Source organism: Gracilinanus agilis, chromosome 5, assembly GCF_016433145.1.
Source record: "Gracilinanus agilis isolate LMUSP501 chromosome 5, AgileGrace, whole genome shotgun sequence".
Lineage (NCBI taxonomy): Eukaryota > Metazoa > Chordata > Mammalia > Didelphimorphia > Didelphidae > Gracilinanus > Gracilinanus agilis.
The window spans coordinates 222,466,440-222,485,894 of record NC_058134.1 but is presented as its reverse complement, the minus strand read 5'-3'; the positions used below and the strand labels follow the sequence as shown (position 1 = coordinate 222,485,894).

General features: G+C 44.8%; 1 protein-coding gene across 1 annotated transcript; it reads left to right on the top strand.

The window, feature by feature from the left end:
- Positions 1-6: 6 nt before the first annotated feature.
- Positions 7-19,233, top strand: FBXO7 (F-box protein 7; the record flags this gene model as incomplete). Its single annotated transcript, XM_044679868.1, has 9 exons — positions 7-59; positions 4,847-5,120; positions 6,529-6,756; positions 7,768-7,909; positions 9,800-9,883; positions 12,042-12,140; positions 14,948-15,124; positions 17,844-17,881; positions 18,496-19,233. Coding segments are annotated over 9 exons (1,482 nt in total), but the record flags the coding sequence as incomplete, so codon positions are not given.
- Between the last annotated feature and the right edge of the window lie 222 nt (positions 19,234-19,455).

Here is a 19,455-nt window from a genome sequence, read left to right as displayed (position 1 = left end):
ACGCTCGGGGAGCTGCGCGCGCACCTGCGCCAGGCCCTGCTGCCCGCCTGGGGCTACAGGTGCTGCTGCCGCCGGGGAGGGGAGCGCAGAGGAGGACGGGGCGCATGCGCGGGGCGACTCAGCAGCGGCGACGAGGGGGCTGGCGAGAGAGGAGGAGGGGGCGCATGCGCAGAGCAGCGCGTGGTTGGGGGCGCAGGGGGGGAAGGGAAGAGGAGGGTCATGTAGGAAGCTCTTGCACTAAGATGGGGCCTAGGGGGATCTTGGTCTAGAGGAACTGCTGCGTGTGTGTGCGCGCGCGTGCACGCGCCTGCAACTTGGCATCCAGGGGCTCATGTGCCCCTAGACTTGTGCCAGGAAATTTGCACCTCCAGTCTTGTGCACAGTTTAGTGTGTTTGTATAGTTTTGCTTCTGGAAGCTTGTGCATGCCAAGCTGCACCCACGTGGGTGCGCCTGCAACTTTGCTCCCGGGTGTTTGTGTGTTAGTGTTTGCTATTAACTTTGTACCCAAGTATATATATGTACAGTTTTGCATATAAGTGAGTGTGTCTGCAGCTTTGCACCTGAAGGTTTGTGCACAAATGAAGGCGTGTATCTATACTTGGGCTTTGCCCCAAAGGAGTTCTGATTCTGATCCCTCTCTTTCCTGAGGCCATAAATATTCCCAGGCTTGATGGAGACCTGTTCTGGAGAAACCTTAGTTTGAGGTCTTGAGGATTGTTTTATTTTTACTTTCCTTTCTTTTTTAAAAAAACACCCACACCTACGGTCTTAGAATCAATTCTGTGTATTAGTTCCGAAGCGTGTTAGTTTCCCCGAAGAGGAGTGGTCTGGGATAGGCAATGAGGGTTAAGTGATTTGCCCAGGGTCACCTAACTAGAAGTGTCTGAGGTCACATTTGAACCTAGGACCTCTGTCTCTAGGCCTGGCTCTTTATTGAGCCTCTCAAGGATTGTTTTTGTTTTTTTTTAAACCCTTGTACTTCGGTGTATTGTCTCATAGGTGGAAGATTGGTAAGGGTGGGCAATGGGGGTCAAGTGACTTGCCCAGGGTCACACAGCTGGGAAGTGGCTTCAAGGATTGTTTTTAATAGAAATTCATTTACTTTGTGGTATTGGGTAAGGGATTAGACTTTCAGAAATTAGACCTTTAAGGAAGCCTAGGAAAGTAATAAATATTTCAAATTCTCCCCAGTTTCCTGGTTTAGAGATTTAGGTCTCTTAGGGACCTGGGTGCAGAAATGACTTGAAAGCTACTAGAATCCTGTTACTTGGTTAAAAAATACAGGGTCAAGCTTCAATTTTGAGATAGATAAGGCTGGTTAATTGTTGCCCAGGAGTCAAGGCTCATTACTGCAAATTCTTTTTAAATTTGATCTAAAAAAAAAGTGGTGAACTCCTTTTAGGAAGTTATGAACTAAAGAAAACCTTTCTGTTAACTTTATAAATGTTCCCCATATTTGTGTGTATAGGCTATCAAATAATTTATCCATTGCCCAGTAAAATGAAACTTCAGATCCTAGTCACACTATTTGAAAAATGAAACAAGTTAAGGGAATACTCTAGTGCTTGACCCCCTCACCCAATCAGTCAGTTTCAAATGATAGATCCTGGCATTTTTTGAAAAGGAAGTCTGATCATAGCCAATACCTTTAATGAACCCATGAATTAACCCCTTCATGTTTGTTTGCTGTTATTACCTTTCCTCCCCTCTTCCCCATGTTTTAATATTTAGCCTCTCTTGTAGAGAACTGGAGCAAGGCCAGCCTGAGAGGGTCATCTTGAGTTTCACAGCCTAAGCTGATAAACAAACCTAGCTAGTTTCACTTTTCTTTTCTGCTTATGAAAGAAAATACACTTTCCCACAATTTTCCATTTCAATCATTGGATGTTACATAAATAGAAGCTAGTTCATGCATTCTGTTTTTCTTTTGAAAGCATCTGTAAAATATGGAGTTAACTAGGCCCCTTCCGATTAGTGCCAGGTCCTCTGGTCCTGTTGATAGGAATAGGGGGGCAGGGTGGTACAGTCTGAAGATATGTCGGTTCCCTTTCGAGGCAGAGGCCCTGGTTTCATCTCCCAGTTTTGCCTCTTAACTACCTGTGTGATTTCCCTTCTCTGTGCCCCAATTTTCCTCATTTTTAAAATGAGATGGGACTAGATAATCTCTGACATTTCTTCCAGCTTTAGAGCTAGGACCCTATGGTGGTGTTTGCTTCTAGAAACTTATGGAATTATTTTGGAGCAAGCTCTGATACTTAGATTTCCATCCCTTTTTAAATAACTAGATTTTTATTAATATTGTTTGTTTTGTCATGGTCTAGATATCTCCCTCCCCACTCGCTTTTGTCTTCCCCCCCTTGCCTCAACCCCTTCTTGGAGTTATCTCTTATAACAGTAATTCAGTAAAGAATCAGTAAAAACAGACTATACTTTAAAAAAAAAAAAAAAAAAAAAGACTTGATAGTGTTTTAAACCTCCCCCTCCCCCAATCTCTGCAATGTCTAAATCCCCTTAAAAGCCTTTATGATGGATTAGGGCTTCCCTCCTCCTCCTCCCCATCAAGTCCCCCCCCCCCCCCCAGCTTAAATATCTATTATTGTTTTCAGTAAACATTTTAATTAATTCTTCCCCAGAGACCTCCAACAACAGGTCTGCTTACCACTTTCCCTGAATTGTTCTTTCAATTCTTAGTACTTTCTCTACCTTTAAGTTATCTTGCATTTATCTGTGTATGAGTTGGGTCCCTCCCCCCTCCATTGTAAAATGTAAGCGATTACAAAAAACCAAAACCTTATCTTCTTTTAGAATCAATAAGTATCACTTGCTAGGCAGAAGAGAAGTAACAACTGGGGTTAAGTGACTTGCTCTGGGCATACAGCTAGGAAATGTTTGAGGTTACTTTTGAACCCAAGACCCTCCCTGCCTCCAGGCCTGGCTCTCTGCCCACTGAGCTGCCCCTAAAATGTAAGCTCTTTGAGGACTTGCAAGTACCTTAAAAGATGTTTGTTGAATTGAAATTGAAAACTGATTCTTGTTTTACCTGAAAGGCTTAGAAGGGAGACCTTTTCTGTCCAGCAAAAGAATTGTTTACTTCTGTACCACACATCCCTACCCTAGGAGGCCCTGCTCTACCCTGATCTTTCCAGTGAACAAAAAAGACTGAATCATCCAGAGGCATCCATGGCATGGTTGGACCTTTTAGAGATGTTTTTCCTATTTCTGCCAAAGTTGGCACCATCCATCATTATTTGAGCAGCTGGCAGGTTTTCTGCATTTTGTTTACAGAAGCATTTTGCAGACAGAAGCAGAGCCACTTGTTTTTGGACAACCAAGAGTAATTTCCAACCCTCTCATTCCATTCTAAAATTTATGTAACACTGGCCCTATAACTGCTGAAATAAAAGATATTTAAATAGGAAAGCTCAAATGCTAATTTCCTTAAGCACTTTGGGGAATGAGGTTCCATAAGGATGGAAAATTATTTACCCAGAGTTTGAAGAGGTACTTTTTAGGCACTAGTTAGTCCTCTTAGAAAGCTGGCTGCTAGGCATATTATCAAGTTACTCCGCCTGATTTTTAAAAATTAAGTTTAATTAATTAAGAATATTTTTCCATGGTTACAATTCATGTTCTTTCCCTCCCTTCCTCCCACCCCCTCCTGTAGCCAACGAGCTGTTCTATGATTTTTAAAAATTATTCTTCCCAACCATTACGGGACCGTGTCTATGATGAAGCCATGGTTGGAATTCTGAGCTTCTGACTGAGCCTGCTTTGGGTCCCATAGGGAGCTTCTGGCCATCTTTTTTTCTCCTCTATTTTTTTTCTTTTTCTTTTTTTTTTTAAGACCCTTAACTTCTGTGTATTGGCTCCTAGGTGGAAGAGTGGTAAGGGTGGGCAATGGGGGGTCAAGTGACTTGCCCAGGGTCACATAGCTGGGAAATATCTGAGGCTGGATTTGAACCTAGGACCTCCCATCTCTAGGCCTGACTCTCAATCCACTGAGTTACCCAGCTTCCCCTCTCCTCTATTTTTAAAGATGATGCTTCTGACTCACCATCAATGGAGCACACATTTGGAGTTTGTTTTTTTTTTCTGATAGGGATGATGAATTTGCACATTTTCACTAATCTTTGTGATTAATTGTAAACATCTGGGGGGACCCCACTAGGTGAATTGAGAGCCAGGCCTGGAGATGGGAGGTCCTGGGTTCAAATGTGACCTCAAATATCATCTACCTGTGTGACTGTGGGCAAGTCACTTAACCCTCATTGCCTAGCCCTTACTGCTCTTCCACCTTGGAACCATTACACAGTACTGGATTCTAAGACAGAAGGTAAGGATTAGAAAAAAATGGGGGAAAAATAGTAGACATCTGTGTAATGGCTGGGCTGGGTTAGAGATGCGGTCATTCCTGGGACAGAGGAAACAAAGCTGGTCTATGAAGGGATCAAACCTATAGTCCCAGCTTCCCTTAGCATCATGATTTCACCAACTAAATTCATTTTCTTTTTCCCCCTTTTTTATAACTATTACAAGTTTCTAGATTGGAAAATAGAGTATTTTGTTATTGATGACTTTATTGTGACTCTTCTTCACTAACTAATCTAATTTTCTGAAAATTGTCCATGTCAGGATCAGGATCATGATGTTGGCCTGGGGCTACACTACAGAAGTGTAACACTGCGGTCCTAAGGTGCTAAGAGCAAGACTTGGCAGCTCCTAGTCCCTGGAGTTTGTTTTTGCTCGCTCGCCCTTTTGTGGTCCTACCGAACACTTGCTATGATTCTGAATGTGTAATTAAAGCTCATAGTACTCAATCTTTCCTTATCCATTTCATTTTGGCAGTTCTGACATCCAGTTTGCAGTAACACTGAACAGCAAGGATGCCCTCACTGAAGATGAAAAGACCTTGGCGGAATATGGGATTGTTTCTGGGGACTTGATATGTTTAATTCTTGAAGAGGCCACTGAAGACTTGCCCACAGCTTCATTTGGTTTAGCACATTCCTCATTCTCCAGTAATCACGATCAGCCCTCTTTGGCCATCAACCAGAGTCTGTCCAGCAGGCAAGGTGAAAGAGAGCTGAATGACCCTGCTGTCCAGAGTGCAGAGAACATGGTAAGGACTAAGGCCAGAAAAGTAAGTGCTCCTTACTCTGCCTTAAGATCAGGCCTTGAAGGAGTTTATTTGAGGCTGATTCTATCGATCATTCCCTTCCTGCCTTGTTCTCAGGGTGCTCCTTGTCTTGTAGGGCCACCTATGATTGCCATTATTTGAATCCTGATTGAGCTTGTTTACTAAAATCTAGAAGCCTTTTCATATAAACTATTTTTTAGCCATATTGCTCCCATCCTATTGTACTTTTACATGTAAATATATATGTATAAATACAGAATATCATATTTATTTCTCTTAAATTTTATCTTGTTAACTTTAGCTCAATATTTCAACCCATTAGGATATCTTTTGACCCTAGTTTTATCATATAACATGTTAGATGTCCTGGCCAACATCATACTAATATTAATTTGAGAAGCTTTTCAGTTATACCTTCATCCAAATAATGAATAAAAGTGTGGAGGGAAGCTAGATGGTTCAGTGGATTGAGAGCTAGGTCTAGAGACAAGAGGTCCTGGATTCTAGTCTGGTCCTAGATACTTCCTCACTGGGTGACCCTGGGCAAGTCATTTAACCCCCATTGCCTAGCACTTACCACTCTTCTGCTTTGGAACCAATACACAGTATTGATTCCAAGATGGAAGGCAAGGGTTTAAAAAAAAGTTGAAAACAAGAGTTTGATTCAGTGTAAAGAATACTTCCTGATTATCATTCAGAAGGCCTGCATTTGAATCCTTTCTCTGTCACCTCTGTGAGCCTCAGCACCTCTGTGAGCTGTTGAGCCCTCTAGGCCTTGGCCTCTTTAACTCAGATCCTTCACACAGGGCTGAGGACAGAGCTGAGGTTGGAAGCCAGATTGCAAGGGGTTGAGATATGAATGGGAGATGAAGCAGGCCACGGCTTTCTCTAGGAGTTTGGCTGTGAAAAGGAAGAGATGTCAGAAGATGGCTTGGAAGGATGGTAGAGTGATGGGAGAGTCTTTTAAGGTCGGGTGAGAGATGGGATGATGGAGTGGGGTGGCTTCTGGGGAGAAGGAGTTGGGATCCAAGGGATGTGTGAAGGGTTGACCTTAGCAAAGAACGGGCTGCCCTGTTCGGTCTGCTCTCACAGTTTGGTCAGGAGAGGAAGAAGATCTTTGTAATGACAAGAGTCTCCCAGATGACCAGGTCTCTCCCTTTTGACTCTGAGACTTTGGATCTAAGATCAGCTGAGATGCTGTGTGTGAAACCCATTGAGAGCCGCCAGCAGGGCTAGGGGCAGGGCCTGGGGCTGGCTGGGGTTAGTCTCCGGATGGTGCTGAATGAAGCCTCCTCTTGGTGCCAGCCCCTCCGATCTGTGCCCTGGGGCCGGAAGCCAAGTGTGGACTTAGCACCACATTTAGGCTGGGTCACTTTCTTTTCTCTTTCAGCCAGGATCCAGCGTAGATTTTGATTCTGGCTTAATTCAGGAGGATGTGGATATGGAAGAGGGCACCGGGGGCTACCCCTCGGAACCAATGCTGTGCAGCGAGGCCGTGGATGGGCAGGTGCCTCACTCCTTGGAGACGCTGTACCACTCGGCTGAGTGCAGCAGCACCAATGATGCCCTGATCGTTCTGGTGCATCTGCTGATGCTCGAGTCTGGCTATAACCCCTTGGTAAGTCCTGCAGGAGAGCCCCAGGCCTGGAGTTTGGGTTGGTTGTGCCCCTGGTCCCTAGTTCATGTGTGGTGTGGCATGGTTAGGGCAAATTATTGCCCATCTCATGTTGTTCAGTTGTTTCAGGCCTGTCTGACTTTTCTGACCCTGTTTTAGAGTTTTCTTGGCAGAGATACTGGAGTGGTTTGCCATGTCTTTCTCCAGCTCATCTTGCAGATGAGGAAACTGAGGCCAACAGTGACTTGCTCAGAGTCACACAGCTAGTAAGAGACTGAGGCTAGATTTGAACTCAGGTTTTCCTGACTTCAGACCCAGTACTCTATCCACTCTGCTACCTGTCTTGACTCATCTCTAAAGTGGTAGGATTTTATTAGATCATGGTTCTCTACCTTTTGGCTCTGGCATTCTTGTGATCTGTGAAGTGAACAATAAAGAGAAGTCAGCTCTCCTAGGTGTGTTAGGACAAGGTGTATTGTAGAAATATTAGTAAGGGGTTGTGGTGGCTGCCAGGGCTAGCTGCCTGCTCCTCCTCAAGCACAGTTTTGTTAGGAGGCTCCAGGTGAGAGAGAGAGCGAGTGTGAGTGTGTGCAGGTGTAGGACACTGCAGGCACCGTGAAAGTAGTGTGAGCTGGAAGGTTGGGAAGGGGCTTATCATCTTTGTGAAGGGGAGGCAGCCCATCCCCATCCTCTCTTCAGCTTGTTCAGTGTGGAGAAGACTCAGCCTAGCCAGCCTCATCTTCTCCAGTGGTTGTAAGTAACAGGATAACTGAGTGTCATTGGAATATAAGAAGAGGTTTTTCTGTACTGATTCATGAACATTTGAAGCAAATTTTATTTAAAATTTTTGGTTCCTCTCCCTCCCCAGTTTTTAGGATACAGAAGACCTGATTTGAGATAGGAGGAAATAGGGATTAAAATGTTTATTTCTAGAGACTCTGAACTTTTTAAAATTAGTTGGTTTGTTAGTAACATCTTCCTTCCCTGTATGAGATCTCTTCTTTTTGTGCCTAGGGGACTGAAGCAAAAGCTGTATCCATGCCTGAGAACTGGCGATCGGGCGGCATCTATAAGTTGCAGTATACGCATCCTCTCAGTGAAGATGGCACTGCCGCGCTCACTTGTGTGCCTTTGGGGAGCCTCGTAGTCATCAATGGTAATTTGAGAGACCTGGTGGTCGGCTTCAGCTTTCAATTCCATTTGAACAGCTTTCCCACGTGTCTGGCTGCCAGGGCTTTCATTTATCTTCCCTATTCACTAGTGGAGTGACATAGGCAAGTCTCTTAGGCTCCTTTGGCTTCGGTTTCCTCATCTGCGAACTACAAACTGGAAAATGCTCCATAGATGTAAATCATTATGAATAAGAGCAGCCTCTCCCTTCCTTTTCTTTGTTCACTCATGCAAGAGGACATGGTGCCTTCCTCTATGCCCGATAGGTGTCCCTAGCCTGGATCCCCTTTCCTCTGGGCTGACCTGCCTTAGTGTTCTCCTTCTTGAAGGGAATGGGGCTTAGCAAAGGCAGATGCCTCAGGGAGATCTCAGTGGGCATGTGAGCATGGAGAGGGAATGAGGACAGAGGGCCTGCTGCTTCCTCCTCTTCGAGGGGGCCAGAGTGAGGCTGGTGGGATCCTGTCCATTCATTTCTCAGCCTTGTGCCTGGGGGAGCTGTTGGGATGGTGCTTTTGCAGGAAAGTCACTTAGAGTAACAGGCTCTCGTTTTCTTCTTTATGGCTAGGACTTTTTCCAGGAGATAGCCCCGTCCATAACCTCTACAGTGGCCTGTACATAGAACCCTTGGGAGAGCTTTTTCTAGCCTTTGTTTCTGGCATTTGGGGCTTTCAGGATTTGGCTGTCCAGTTCAAAAGACAACAGTGGAATGGTTGCACTTTGAAAGACAGTTTCATTGTCATTCAGCCCAACAGTTTGGGGTATCCCAGAGCCTCAGAGTTGAATGGGAACTCAGTGGTCATCTAATCTAGCCTAGACCTGACCCAGAATTCTTTAATTCAGTGATTTGATGGGGGAGGGCATTCTTTTGGCATGCCCTAACTCCTTTTTGTCCTTCAGAAGGGGCATCTTTTTACTGTTTGGAAATTCTAGGCTTTGTGAACTAAACCAGTCAGTTGTGTTTGAAGCATCTTATGCCATCGTCTGAAATTGGACTCTGGTCATTTTGGGGATATCTGACCTGGCCCATAGGTCTGCTTGGGAGGAGGCTTCCTGGAATGGGGATTGCCAGTGTTGGGTTGAAGGTTTGACACAAGGTTCTTCAACCCCAGTCTTATTGGCCAGTTGGCTATTTGTAGGGCAGGATCATTGGCTCAGTGTGATAGACAAGAGGCCTTTTGGTGTTTGGCATCTACTACTTGTACCTTTGTCCTTTCGGGCTTATCAGTCCCTCACAGACTTTCCCAGAAGGCAGACATCTCAGGCCTGATTCTGAATTCTAAAAAGCAGTCGTGTGTGCTCACAGTTTGCCCTTTCCCGACTTCTTCTCAGCACACACGCACGGGAGCACATCACTGGGCCTTTCACGGATGTGATGAAGTATCCCTTTGTGTGTGCAACCAGAAGGGGCCTCTGGCAGGGCCAGGGCCGCAGATCACTGGGTCTGGGGGGTGGAAAGCTCCAGCACCCGAGGCATTCATCCCAGGAGCGGCTTGGGACTCACTGCCAGAGGTTAAGTCAAAAACAAACCGTGTTATTAGTGACCTTGTTAGGAATAATGGCTTCTTTGTGTTCAGCTGCCTCCCTCCTGGTAGCCTTGCTGCATTTGTTTCAATTGCTAACAAGCTGCTGTTGGCGATACTTGCTGGGCATACTATAAAGATCTTACTGTGTCTTATGGGGCGTTCCACATTGCCTTTGCTTCTGAAGAAGGCAGATTTCAGCTGTAGCTCAGTGGTTAAGGGGCAAGTTGACCATTTACAACAATTCATTGTGTATCATCTGTGCTCTTTCAGAATAATGGAACTCAAGCAAGTCTTAACCAAAGGAGAAAGTGGAGATGAGCCTAGCATAATCTCATTTTTTTCTTATTTTCCAGCTACATTGAAAATCAACAATGAGATTAGGAGTGTGAAAAGATTACAGCTGTTGCCAGAATCTTTTATTTGCCCCCAGAAACAAGGTAATTCAATTTATAAGTCATTTGAAAATCAAACTTTCTCTAGAAAGTGACTACACATGAAGTTTGGGGAAAAAGAAAACAATAGACATAAGTTTCTAAACTAGAGTTAGAAACAGCCTAAGAAAAAGTATCATTGGAATTCTAAAAGAACGAAAAGGTAGAGGTAGCTAGGTGGCTCAATGGATTGAGAGACTGAGAACCAGGTCCACAGACAGGAAATCCTGGGTTCAAATCTAGCCTCAAATACTTCCTTAACTGTGTGACCCTGGGCAGGTCACTCAACCCCCATTGCCTAGTCCTTACCACTTCTGTCTTTACTAAGCATTGATTCTAAGCCAGAAGGGAAGGGATTAGAAAGAAAGAAAGAAAATCTCAAGTAGTTTTTGCACCCATATAAGCCTGTGCTGCTAAGGATGCCAGTTTTGCCAGAGCTGGTGTCAGTCTGCTTTAGAAAGCCTGCCCAGTGCCCCTGTTGAAGTGGGAGGGAGTGCAACAGGCTTAGGCTCACATTGGCATCGGCCCTGCTCCTTGGAGATAAGGACACCCTGCCTAGGGAAGAGGGCCAGCCTCGCCTCCAGGATAGGGTTTTACTGGGCATCACTGCTTCCCACCTTCCAGAAAGTGCCCCTTGAGGCTACATTTAGAGACATGGAGGGGCTGGGTGGGCAGCAAGTGTCTCCACTGATTATGGCATTTCTTGTGGGGGAAGTTTTAAAGGCGTGAACATGCCTGAAGCAGGTCAGAATGGGATCAGGAAGGTTCTGTAAGGAACCCAGTCATGGCCTGCACTTTAATGAAGCACTCAGCATTACATCCTGTGAAGTGCTGGGGTTCTGCACGCGGATAGGGCTTCGATGAGAAAATTTTGGAGTCAGTAAGATTTTCACTTCTAAAATGTCATAGGCGGAAGTTATGTGTATATCAAAATGCGAGGGTGCTTGGCAGATTTTAAAAATGAACATTTTCTTTTTCCTGGGGGGAATTCTATGCTCTGACCTCTAGACCAACATTTGTGAGTTCTTGAATGTATTTCAAGCCTGATCTGCAGTCAGATTCCACTAGTTCCTTCTTTGGCTGTGAGGGCATTTGTCATCATGTGACCCTTGGGGTTATCCTGGAACCTTGCCTCAGTGTTTAGTTTTGGCTACTTTTAAAGAAGGGCAAAGGTATCGGTAGAGAGTGGAGGGAAAAGGAACAATGGGACATTCATTCATAACCTGTTTCAACTGAAAACCATTTAATTGTGAAAAGCATTTATTAAGATAATATTTGGGGACAGCTAGTTGGCTTAGTGGACAGAGAGCCAGGACTGGGGTTGGATGGTCCTGGGTTCAAATGTGACCTCAGATACTACCTACCTTTGTGACCCTGGGCAAATCACTTCACTCCCAATTGCATAGTCCTTGCTGCTCTTCTGTCTTAGAATTGATACTAAGAGAGAAGGTAAAGGTTTTTTTCTTTAAAAAATTGTCTGCAGGCTATATTTTGTTAACAGCTCATTAATTATTGGCAGTCTATATAGCAGTCTAATTTAAAGTCTTTAATCTGTATAGTCCTTGCTATCTGAACAATGGCATTACTTATAGCTAGTTGAAAATCTCCAGTAACACCTTTAAGTAGGATACTAATTTTTCCTCCACAGGCTATGTTAGAAAATTATAAATCACACTTAAATGAGAGACCACGACCCTATAGATTTGTATATTGCATGTCAGCATTGGATTTCTTTTTTCTCTCTTTTTTTTTTTTTTAAAGGCAAACAAGGTCAAGTGACTCGCCCAGGGTCACACAGCTAGGAAGTGTCTGAAGCATTGGATTTTAATGTAAGGAGGAGCATGGCTGCATGTGCTTCCCATTTCTTTCCTGGGATCTGCCTACAATAGATCTTGCCTGGTTGATGTCACCCCCCCCTACCTCCATGGGGCTTATTAGACAGGGGTGTTTTTTCTGCTTTTCAGAGTCGGTGGCAGCATCCTCCTCATGGTTGCAGGGGGTTGGCTTGCCTTCCTGTGCCCACAGACTCCCAGGAATGTATGTTAGTCTAGATGTTGGTTTTAATGAGAAATCTGGAAAGATGCAACATTTCAAACCATCAAATTAATAGTTTTCTCAGTGTATCAGGTTGCTTGGCTTCACACTGTTCCATCTCTTATTTCAGCAGAGGAACAGGTAGCCAGTAAATACAAAGACCTTCAGAAGCTCTCTCGGCTTTTTAAAGACCAGCTGGTCTACCCGCTTCTAGCTTTTGCCCGACAAGGTGAGTGATAGCCACATGCGTGCTGGGGGGGCCCTCTGTTGGGGACATTCGGACTCCTGCCTGTTGAATGGGCTTCTGCCTTCCCTGGGCTTCAGTCTCCTCATCTCCTTCCATGATCTATCGAGGCCCTGGCAGCTCTGAGGAATGCCTCCCCTCTGGGTGTTTCTCACTGAGAGCCATGGGCCTGGGTCTGTCCAGTAGAGCCACTGTCTGTCCAGCAGGGCCTGGACCTGTCCAGCAGGTTGTGTGTTTCATGCTGTCAGGCCAAGGTGGCAAGGGTCAGCCAGGCATCTGCTCTGTGCCAAGCCCTGGGCTGGATGCCAAGGACACCAGGCTCTTAGCTCTTATGTGTCCAGCAATGAGCCATGGAGGGGAGGGAATATTGGGGAAGTTAGAGGAAGGCTGTGGGGGGAGCAGGAGAGGTTTCCTCCACACGGGGTTGGAACCCTGTCCTCCCTACCACAGCTTGGGGGACCTGAGGAAGGTGGGGGGAAGCTGGGGGAGATGAGGAAGGAGAGAGGTTCAGGCTTGGGATCAGCCAGGGCAGAGGATGCAGCTCGAGGGGATAAAGTCTAAGAGGAAAGGTAGGAAAGGGTCTCAGAAGGGGTTCGAGGAGCCAAACATGATTTTCTGCTGGAACCCCGAGGACATGGGGTCACTGGAGTTGATTGAATATGGGGTGATGGGGTCAGATGTAGGCTTTAGGAAGATCAGCCTTGTGGAGGAAGGCCTGAAGGGAGGAGCTGGAGGCAGTGACAGTGATGACTGACAGTGATGTGAGGTCAGAGAAAGGGAAGATCATCTTGGCTTAGGGACCAGGATTCCTGGAGGAGATAACATTTCAGCTGGCCTCAAAGGGTGGAAAGTTATCCTTGAGGATCTCTTTTTACATTTTTGTAGCCCCCAGTAGTGATAGTGGACCCTATTAAATCAAAGCCAGGGTCTGGCAAGAATCAGTCACATATCATTCCTCACATGAGGCCCCCCCAAACCCTCCTTTCCGTCCTTCCCTGCTGAACCTTGTAGAAACTACATGTCCTTCCAAGAAACTACTGATGCAAGGATTCTATGAGAATCTGGACTAGATGGTTACACATTGACAGACTGATTTATCAGCCTATAGAAAACTCTGTCTAGATTTGATGAGGTAAACTAAGTCTATTGTAAAAGAATGAGAAATACATTCATTGTGTATGCAAAAAGATTACATAATCCCTTAGCCTACTTCACTTTCTCTATAAAATACTAGCTGTGATCAATAAACCTTGCCTCTGATTGCTACCAGCTTCAGTGACCCTCCTGACACCCAAGTGTGTTCGTGTCATCCTTCTTACCACATCTCATTCTCCTCACCCCTTTGGGACCCCTAAATGTTTTTCAGGACCCTTTAGGACCCCCTGACACTTTTTATTTTGGGGCAATGGAATTATGTCATACTCTTATTGAACACTCTTCACGTGGAATCTGTGACTCCTCAGATTTGAAGGAGCTCATGACCCCAAAAAAGGCTCAGTCCGTTTCGCAGTGGACATGCAGTTAGGATGTCCTCAGTAGTACTTGGAGTCATGCCATCTGATCCAGCGGTTGGCCCTCCCTATTTCCTTATACATAGAATTCCTTCCCTTTTCACATATTACACTTTGCATGAGTGTGAAAAGAGTTCCAGCCTTCTTTGATTTGCTTTTTTGGATTTCTGCTTCATTATATCAACATTTCTGAATGACAAGATCTCCAAATTCCTATCTAATGACCTATTGAAAAAAAAAAAACAAAAAGCTAAAACTTTAGTTTTAGAATTGATGCCGTGTATTGGTTCCAAGTTAGAAAAGCAGTAAGGAGTAGGCAGTGGGGTTAAGTAACTTACCCAGGACCACCCACCTCTAGACCTGGCTTAATCCACTGAGCCACCTAGTTGCCCCCAGTGGCCTATTTTTTAAAGTACAATATATGTGGCATGTTCTTATATCAGTAGAACCAAAAAACTGGGCAATTTCTTAAGAGTTTACAACAAACAAGGCTTTTACTTGTATTGGTCTGCTAAATCTATAGAATAAAATATAAAGGATCCATTTCAGAGCCCAGTATAACTGAGCTTTAGATTCCCTGCATCCTTTTTCCATTACAAAGGGGCTCCTATGCTTAGAGGAAGGTGTACCAAACCAAGAGCTCCGGAAATGAGAGTTCTCAGAACATTTGTAAAATGGTCCGAGGTAAAATCACATTATTGGTTATGACCCAGTTTTAAAACATTTTAAGGAAAACACCTGAAGTATACAATTTAAATTCTTGACAAACCTTACTCAATTAAGATTTCAAATAGACATTCAAATGGGACCACTAGATCTCTTTGTTTTAAGAATGTGATGGAAATTACCTTGAAATTCCTTTAAGAACCTAAACCTCCCCAGGAACTAGTCCTGTGACCATCCCTACTATTGTGCAAATAATCTACAAATTGATTCCATTTGGAAACTGATACACATCAAAACCTATTGTTAAAAACAATAAGAAATTCTCCTCTTGCTATTCAGAAATGTTCTTGTAATGTGTAATAGTCTCTGTCTACTCTTAAAGTTTCTTCCTGTTCATTGAACATATACCAAGTGATCCTTTCTAGGTAGACAAAGCAGAAACATGCTGGAATTCCAAGATGGCTATGGATTATTGGTGGGGGGGGTGATTACATAATTTACCACCTCTTTTGAGCAGATTCATAAATGCCTGGTTTTTAGAGGGTAGGTTTGGGGGGGTTAGAAAGAGCTCTTAGTGCCACAGTGCTAACAACTCACTTGTCTTCTCTTATCTAGCTTTAAACCTGCCTGATGTATTTGGTTTAGTCGTCCTTCCATTGGAATTGAAACTCCGGATTTTCCGGCTCTTAGACGTCCGTTCAGTCCTGTCTCTGTCTGCTGTTTGTCGTGACCTTTTCAATGCTTCAAATGACCAGCTCCTGTGGAGGTTTATGTACTTACGAGATTTTCGAGGTGATTTTCATAGCATTCTAATTAATGACAAAAGACCTAGTTTTCCCCATCTCCATTTGAAGTCTTAATTGAGTAGGATTTGCCAAGAGTTAATAGTATACTTTGATTGTTTTCCTCAAAGTGTTTTAAACTTAATTGATTGTAACTAATAGCATGAATTAGACCAGAAAGAGTTTAGCCTTTGTGTTGCTTTGCAAATGTCCTAAGAGTCCCCAATTCTCATCTAATTCTAGTATTCCCCTGACCACATATGGCTCATTATTTAAATGAGCGTTGCAGACAGATTCCCCAAAAGGGAAGGAGTAGAACCTACTGTTATGATTAAATTATTCAAGAGACTAGTTTTTGGGTAAGAACATCAATTTATTGATTTAGGCTGGCATTTAATTAATAAACTAATAGGTCAGTGAGTCTCTCAATGCCTAAAGACCCGGAAGGTCTTTCAGGCAGAGCTATAAATACAGTTTGGGAACTCATTATTCAACTCTTCCCTAGGATATCCCAAGACACCTCTGATTGGTGAACAGTTAATGAAGATATTTTTCATTAAGACTCTCAACCCCTACCCACCCCCATAGGTAATGGGGTCATGTAGGTGGAAAGAACCTTTATCATTTAACCAGTTTTTATGGTGGGGAAACATTTCTAGGAGTTCTGAAGAACAAAGGAGATTCAAAAGCCAACAGACTGGTTGGTCTCTTTCTAATTCAGGACTCTAAGAATTCTCTCTAATATAGGAATAACAGTATATAAAAATAAATTCTCACATACCTTTCTAGTCCAGGGAACCTCCACTATGTAGATGGCCTTTGCTTAGAAGTAATGGCCCTCATCCTGCCATGAAAACTGTCCTGTGAAAATTTGGAGCATTTAAAGATGAGGAGAAGCTGTGAGAAGGAAGGAGAGCTTTTGTGTCCCAACTCTGAGGAAGAAAGATGCCTGGCAGGACTAACTTGTCTGGACTTTGCCCATGCCCTGTTCCTCCATTCCATCCCTTTTACAGTCTGTGGTGCTTCCAATTAGAGATTTCTTTGGGCTGGGAAACACTTAATTTTAATTATGTTCACACCTTAGTGTGAATTAGTTGAACAGATTGCTTTTTTCCTGCTATTTAAAGCCTTCCTGACACCCAAAGTTAGAGATTTTGAGAGAGCCCCACATTTAGAATCAGAAGCTCTTTTCTGGGAGTCTGTGACCTTGAGCAAGTGATTGTTGCCTCTGAACAGCTCAGATGGAGCACAGAAGGGGTTGGGATGGATGGTGTCTCTGTTTTAGCTCAAAACCAAAGATTTTGCATTTGAAAAGGTGAGGCCAGGCTTTGGGCAGCACTGGATCCAGGAGGGTTGTGAGAGTGCTGGGGAGAGGGGGACCAAGGAGAAGGGCAGCCAAGGGGCTCTCCTCTTCCTCCTCTTGAGTTGTCTAAAGTGAGTTCTCAGAAGGTACAAGCCGTGGCCCTTCTGTCCCATCAGGAATTCTGTGTCTGAAGCCTAGGGATGGATTATGTGCTCCTTGTCTAAGGATTAGCCACACCATGGTCACGGGCTCCATGCCACCATGGTGGCCACCCAGAGACTGAATTTGAGGTAGCGGGTGAAGGGGGTCACTATGCTCCTGAAGCCAGTCTGCCTCAGGGAGTCCTCTGTTTATGGGCCCATTGGGAACTTTGGCTTGGAGTAGAATATTCAAGATTGGCTTTTAAACATGGGAAGTGTTGAGATGCAATAGAGGGTAATGGTTAGAAGGCCAGATTTGGCATCCTCAGGCTGGACTTTGTTGTGGCCTTGACGCATCCTGATTGTACTGTGGCAGAGTAGCAAGTCAGGGAGTCAAAGCACTTAATGGAGGGAGTTCCCGGCACGGATGAAATGACAGATCTGCCTTCCCCTTCCCCTGAACGTTTGGGTCAGAGGGTGAAGAGGGCATGGTGTTGGGTGGCAGCTCCAGCACTCTGGCACTGGTTTGTTCTGCGGACCTCATACAAGGTATTCTCTTATAGACTTTCTCTTTGGGCCTCCTGAGCCTGCTCCCAAACACCAGGCACCTGTTAGGGGTTCTGAGCAGCCTTTAGTAGAGCCTGGGGAAGAAGGGCAATGGGGGTGCCCCCTGAGCCTGGGGGGATTGCTGAGGAGGCAGAAGTCCTACTCCCAGGCTCTACAGGATGCTTCTGAGAGTGACCTTTTCTAAGAAAGAGCCCAAGGAGGCAGGGAGCTCCTCCAGGAAGGGATCTGAGAAGAACCTTCTTGATAGGAAGGATTTCCATGTTCATTTTATGACTGACAGTGTTATCAGACCCTCTTGGAGAAGGTTGTGAGGTCTGTGGGGCTTCTCCATGCCCAAGCTAGGAAAATGCCCTAATAACTGCTCCTCTGGGGGAGCGAAGGATGGATAGACTGTGGGCCTCAGTCTGAGAAGAGCTCTCAGAGGAAGGGGGGGAAGTATCAAAACAAATGGCCTGAGCCTGCTCCAAGTAACACTGTGAAGTTCTCCCCACTTCAAAAGGCCCTGTGGAGGAATTGAGCCTAGGGTCTGGAAGAAGAGGCAAAATTCATTCAGTCTGCTCTGTTTACAAAAGCGAGACTTAGGTTTGGAGGTGTAAAATTGGGGGGGAGGGGGTCCTGTGCTATTTGTAAATTTTACTTAGGTGAAACACACTTCCCTAATTGTATTGGGCAAATGAGGTAATTTAGTAATTAACTTAGAAATTTGTTTCTCTTTGTAGATGGTGCGGTCAGACCTCGAGACACTGATTGGAAAGAAGTAGGTGACTCTAAATATACTTCAATGGCTATTGTCCAGAGCAGGGAAGAAAAGTTAGCTGTGCAGGAGTCAGCAATTCAGGCTGTTTTGTTTTGATGAAATTCAGTGATAGGATCCAGTGTCTGAATCGGTGGGGCCTGTTGTCGAGTGTCACAGTTTCTGTGGTGCCTGTAAAGCCTTATGGAAGCTAACAAGTGGTTTTTCTTCACAGGAGAGGGGGACTACTTCTATGATTCATGAGTTTGCTAATTGTTCATCTTTAGTTTTGGGTACTTGATCATTATTATTGCGTGTGTGTGTGTGTGTACAGGGGCGTACATACATGGATACATACATACTTTCTACCCTCACAGAGAGCCAACCAGTTTCTGGGCTACAGCCCTTAAATACAGGCCTCTTGGTCCCCCCTCCTTAGGAAGTTGAGCTCTTCAGAAATGGTTGTTAATTTGATCACACCATATTTGGACTCACATTTAGAGCTCTTTCATTTGTATGAGAAGGAAGAGAGAGGGTTTTCTCTTTGGCTCTCTAGTATAGGTGAACCTGTAACTTGAAAGCTACTTATAGCTGAAGGAAAAGCCTCCTCCTCACTCTATTCTGCTATTTTTCTTCAGCTCTACAGGAAGCAAAAACAGAGGAAAGATGCCCTGAGATGGAGGCACGCCATGTTCCTGCCCCCTCCACCTCACCCCATGCCGTTCCACCCCAGCCCCTTCTACCCCAGCCCCTTCCCCCCTAACCCCATGTACCCCCCAGGGATTATTGGTGGTGAATTTGATGAGAGACCAGTCCTTCCTTATGTTGGGGACCCAATCAATTCACTCATCCCTGGCCCTGGAGAAGCACCTGGCCAGTTCTCCCCATTCAGACCCCATTTTGATCCAGTGGGCCCATTTCCAGGACCCAATCCTGTCCTGCCAGGGCGAGGTGGCCCTAGTGACCGGTTTCCCTTCAGGCCCAGCCGAGGTCGGCCAACTGACATCCGCCTCTCCTTCATATGATGGCTTTTAAGCCCATTTGAGCTTGCTTTAGTTCTATTTAATTTTTCCTTTAAAACAACAACGTCATCTCCTTGGGGCTGCTTATCCCTCAAATTTTATCGTGGCTGCACACTCCTGGACCCTTTGAATAGGTCTGCTTTGAGCTTCCATTGGGGAGTGCTCTTGGATTGCCAGGTCACTGAAGGCTTCTCCAAAAAGAGATTACAACTCCAGAAGAGACCCCATTCTCAGAAGAGTATTGAAGTTACAATGTGCTCCATCAGATAGACAGCTTAATATGCAAAGTTAACACAGCTGATGTTTCTTACAGAAAGATGTATAATAAATACTTAAGAGACCTTCCCAACTCGACTTGGGCCTTGTTCAATATCAGAAACTCTCCATGTTGTTGAGCTTTAGAGAACCCCCTTGAGGTGCACCAGAGCGGATGTCTGGGAGCCTTCTCAAGGGGGTGGGGAACACATGCGATGAATGTGTGATGAATGACTTGTTCCTGAAAAACTCATTTTGTATCAGTCTTTGAACACCTTGATGCCTAATCAGTGATCTGCTGCTTTAAGTGCTATCTGTTCA